We start from the raw sequence: 5,000 nt of genomic DNA on the forward strand, positions 1-5,000 counted from the left end.
CACACACACACACACACACACACACACACACACACACACACAGTCGCTAGTAGCCAAGGAGGACACAGAGAATTGAAAAAAACAAGATGGACTCATTAGAAGAGGTGATTATCCATCGAGTTTCTGCGCTGGAAAGTTGCCATAGCAACTCATATGGCGATGCCTTGAATATAATGTATATTAACATTAAAAAAGTTACGCCCTAAGGCTTTAATTATTTCTCTTTTGTCAATTTATGAGTCTATAATTGTTATTGCACATTTAAAGCAGCATATACACGTGTAATAAATGGTTTGAAAGGCAAATATCTTGATATTTTACGTAGTTAACAATCATAACTCTTGCAAAGGCGTATTTTATATCATTCCAACTGTATTTTCTTATATTATCCGTCTGTACAGCAGCGTCCGTTTATGGTTGCCATGGTGATGAGAGGTTTTTTCACGTTATCTCTGCTCAGTCAACACACTTCTCTCCCTCCTCTTTTGTGGGGGAACTAACCTCTTTCAACGTGCATGTGCATGTGGTTTACCTCCACGATACATTCTGTCATCTGAAGTCATTTATAAACCCCTGGACGGTAATACTCCAGATGTGCTTTCAGCAAGATTTGCTCACAACTACATTAAAGAGTATAAAAACCCATGTATTAGACGTCTGTTCTCTGCTCACACATGCTAACCAGCGGGTTAAAGTAAGGTATCACGGCGGTTTGTTGTCAGCATTGTAAAGATTAGTTTAGATTAAAAACAGAAGTTGATAAGATCACAATGAGAAAGAAACTGGTGTACAGCGGAGAGCAAACAGCCGATACTGAGCGAAGACTGCGACCACAGAGTCCACGCTGCTCACACACACAGTGTGAGAGATTAGATTACAGCCTGTGTGGCGGAAGTGGAAGTGCTTCTTTTCAAAAGTGGACCTTTTGTTGCAGTTTTTCCCTCATTTTGTATTTAATTATAAGGTTCAAATACTTCATTTTGGTGACTTTTGATCCACTAATCTGTGCTGGATGAACTTGTCCAGCGGTGTCTTATCGAGCTTGTTGATGCACCGGAAATATTTACTGCAATGTTGTCAAATGTACATCCTTATCCACACGAACGCACACACACATAGACAGACACACAGAAACACACACACAGAGAGAGAGAGACACAAACAAACAGACTCTCACACACACAGAGAGAGAGAGACACACACAGACTCACACACACACACACAGAGAGAGAGAGACACACACACAAACACACACACATAGAGAGACACACACAAACATACACAGAGAGAGACACACAAACACACACTCACACACAGAGAGAGAGAGAGAGACACACACACACACACACAGGGATACACACGTGTTACGCGCCAGTTAACACATTCTCAGAATTGGCGGTTTAGATCATATTTATTTCAGGGCGATTTAAATTATTGGCCGTCGTTATTTAAAAGAAAAGAAAAAAACTTGTTTATTATGATGACAAAAACTACTTTACAAGAAGACTTACATTTCAACCTTTGACCCCCCCCCCACCCCCCACGGGCCTGGACTGTAAGCAGTGTCTCTGAGCTGACGTTTCTCTCCTCTGCAGGCGGAGAAAGCCGAAGGATTCATCCACCTGTCGGGCTTCACCATCCAACAGGCCAGACAGTGCAGGAAGAAACAGTACATTGTGCTGGTTTGGCTGTCTCTTTCTGTCTCTTTCTGTCTCTTTCTGTCTCTTTCTGTCTCTTTCTGCGGCTTTTAGTTAAAAACCACCAACTGTCGTCCTCAGCTGTCTGTGGTCAAACTGCTGCTGTCGTCTTTGAAGCTGCACCATATTTCCCATCCAGCTGTCTCTGAAGACTCACCCACACGGCGTCAGAGTGCAGCGAAACCTTTAGTCCTTCACACGTCTTCTCCTGTCTCCTCCTCTCACTGTGTCCTGTCATATGGAGGTTTTCTTCTTTCTTTTAACTACTTTAACTGAGATTATTCAAGCACCAAAATGTACATTTTAAAAAGTTCTCTGTTTTGTGGCCAGGTTGGCCCAGTGGTAAAGTAGTCACATATGTACTTCGAGGTTTATACCTTGATTTCAGAGGTCCAGGGTTCGTATCCGACCTGTGATGATTCCCTGCATGTCTTCCCCCTTTCTCAACTAACTGTCCTTTGAAAAATTAAAGAAAGAAAAGCCCCAAAAATAATCTTTAAAAAGGTTTTGGTTCCATTAGGAAGAAGAATTTAAATGAGTTAGAAATCCCATGACATGGTGCTCTTTGGATGCTTATATATAGACCTTAGTGGTCCCTAATACTGTATCTGAAGTCTCTTTTATATAGACCTTAGTGGTCCCCTAACACTGTATCTGGTCTCTTTTATATAGACCTTAGTGGTCCCCTAATACTGTATCTGGTCTCTTTTATATAGACCTTAGTGGTCCCCTAATACTGTATCTGGTCTCTTTTATATAGACCTTAGTGGTCCCTAATACTGTATCTGACGTCTCTTTTATATAGACCTTAGTGGCCCCCTAATACTGTATCTGGTCTCTTTTATATAGACCTTAGTGGTCCCCTAATACTGTAATTGCAATTGCCACTTTTTTCTTCTGCCGGAAATTCCGCTTGATGTCCTTTCAGCCAGATGTCCGTCCCCTTCCTCTTCCTTTGTGTTGGCCTTTGTGACAGCTAGCTAGACTGTCTGTCCAATCTGAGTTCTCTGTTGACGACTAAAACGTGTTCCACCAAAACAAGTTCCTTCCCGAGGCTGTTTAGCAGAGGCACCGTGTCTTAGCTCCGCCCACGGCGATTGTGATTGGTTTAAAGAAATGCCGATAAATCAGAGCAGGTTTTTCTCCCATCCTGGAATGCCGTGTGGACTAGTCAGACCTTCTTCCACAGCGCTGTGGAGGAAGGTCTGGTGATGCGAGAATAATCTCTGGATTAGTTGTTTGGTTTAAAAAGTTTAGAAAGTTGTGAAATTCTCTGTCTGTCCGTCCGTCTGTCCTCTGTCTGTCCTCTGTCTATCTATCCGTCCATCCGTCCATTGTTAACTCCCCTGTGGTGTGTTTCAGTGCCATGACGGCCAGTCATCCTCTCGTTGTGACCATTTTCATCGCTGCAGAGAGCTTCGCAGACATGAACAAGTGAGGATCTGATCCCCCTCCATCGTTACACACTGTATACACTGTACTGTTGTTAATTGGCAGCGATGTGAGCGTGAGTCTCTGGTGTTGAATGTTCCTGCGGCATTAAATGCAGCGTGTGTGTCTGCAGGTGGATCAGGAAGCTGTCCGAAGCAGCCGAGCCGTGCGACCAGATCAACGCCCAAGGTCAGACCGCGTCAGTAACACAACACAAAAAAAATGAACATAATGGACACAGGGAGACAACTAAATCACACATTTGCAGGGTTTTCCCTGCCGTGTTAATAAGCTTCTGGAAAAAGACTTTTAACTGATTTAATGATTGTAGTTGGACTTTTTTAGCAAGCTTTGTCTTTAAGCTTTTTGAGGGATTGTTATTTATGATCCGCTCTAGCTTTTCAACAAAGACATTGAGGTAAAAAGTTTGACTGTAAAAAGAAATGTAATTTTACATGTACATCAACTCTTTCCATCTTTCTTCTGCACCTTGTTTCTCCTCTCCTTTATCCACCTCTTTTATCCCTTTATTTCAATCTCCCTTCCATTTTTAGTTCATTTTGTTTTCCTTCTTCCCATATTTGTGTCCTTCTTCCTCTCCTCACATGTTGCACATTTTTGTTCCCCCATCCTGTACATATTCAATTATATTTCTCTTTTTACTTTATTCGTATTATTATTTCATGTATATTGTATGTATGTATATTTTTCCTAGTATTTCATTCATATTTATATTTTATGCTTTGTGACTGATTTTGCTTCTGTAACACAGGAATTTCCCATTTTTTTGGGATCAATAAACATCTATCTATCTATCTATCTATCTATCTATCTATCTATCTATCTATCTATCTATCTATCTATCTATCTATGTGTCCCTTCTTCATTCATCCCTCTCTTCCTCTCTGTCTGTCTGTGTGCAGAGTGCTACAGCGAAGGCAGCGATGACGACGCTGACGAGTGTGTGACCACTTCCTGTTCTCTGAACGCTGAGCTGCAAACAGCTGATTCTGATGTGAGTAGCAAAGTGTGATAGGACTTTTTTTTCAAACCCTCCACACTGTTCAGCCAACGATTATCTGCATCTAACGACCATTACAGGCCGCAGCGATGGTATGAAACGCACTTCCTGTCTCGTTTGAACTCGTAGTGAACGTCGTGTGGACGGATGGAAAGTTATAAATACATAATTATAATAATAATAATGGTGTTTTTTTGCTGGTTTTTAACTTTCATTCTTCACAAGTTTTCTATACAATTGTAGATAGCGCAACAGTGCTGCCATGTAGATAAATACACAAATATGCAGCATGATATACATGCACAGAAATCTTCTAACCCCCGTCCCCCCAGCCCCCCCACCACCGTCCCCAATCCCCATGCATCTAGACTTGTTAGACTGATTGAAGGTTTGTTTATTGGTAAAAAGTCTCTTTGGGTCAGAGGGCATCACCTGACCTTAACCACCATGTATAATTTGCTTCAAAGCCTGGAGCACTTCCTGGGGGGGCCTTGGGGTCTCTGGTTCAACTCCAACTTCCTGTCCTTCTCACAGGGAGACGTTTCCCAGCCTCTCGGTGAGTCGTCCCCCCGCACCTCCACCCCGCCAGCTTCACCGACCTGTGAAAGCAGAAGAAGAAGCACCTTGGAGGGGGCGACTTTAAGCAGAAACAGGAGAGGAAGAAGAAGAGCGTCATCAGAGGGCGGTGAGCGGCTGTCCTGGCTGGACCCGGCCGGGCCCGGCGGAGCGTCCCTCCCTCTGATCCACGTCGGAGGAGGAACAGAAGACGAGGACGTCCACGGTAGACACACCATTACTGCTGCTGTAATAATCATGAGGAGAAGGATCCCACTTCGTTAGGGCTGCAACTA

At 43.1% G+C, this 5,000-nt stretch overlaps 1 protein-coding gene across 1 annotated transcript in view; it reads left to right on the top strand.

Annotated features, from left to right (window-relative positions):
- LOC117961021 (interactor protein for cytohesin exchange factors 1-like) overlaps nucleotides 1–5,000 on the top strand; it is an 8,314-nt gene that overhangs the window by 2,186 nt on the left and 1,128 nt on the right. The window contains exons 3-7 of the mRNA XM_034899385.1: nucleotides 1,596–1,669; nucleotides 3,060–3,131; nucleotides 3,262–3,317; nucleotides 4,052–4,143; nucleotides 4,684–4,930. Of these exons, the coding sequence (XP_034755276.1) occupies nucleotides 1,596–1,669; nucleotides 3,060–3,131; nucleotides 3,262–3,317; nucleotides 4,052–4,143; nucleotides 4,684–4,930 (541 nt within the window). The remainder of the gene's footprint in view (nucleotides 1–1,595; nucleotides 1,670–3,059; nucleotides 3,132–3,261; nucleotides 3,318–4,051; nucleotides 4,144–4,683; nucleotides 4,931–5,000) is intronic.

Source organism: Etheostoma cragini, chromosome 18 (genome assembly GCF_013103735.1).
Source record: "Etheostoma cragini isolate CJK2018 chromosome 18, CSU_Ecrag_1.0, whole genome shotgun sequence".
In the NCBI taxonomy this organism is placed as follows: domain Eukaryota; kingdom Metazoa; phylum Chordata; class Actinopteri; order Perciformes; family Percidae; genus Etheostoma; species Etheostoma cragini.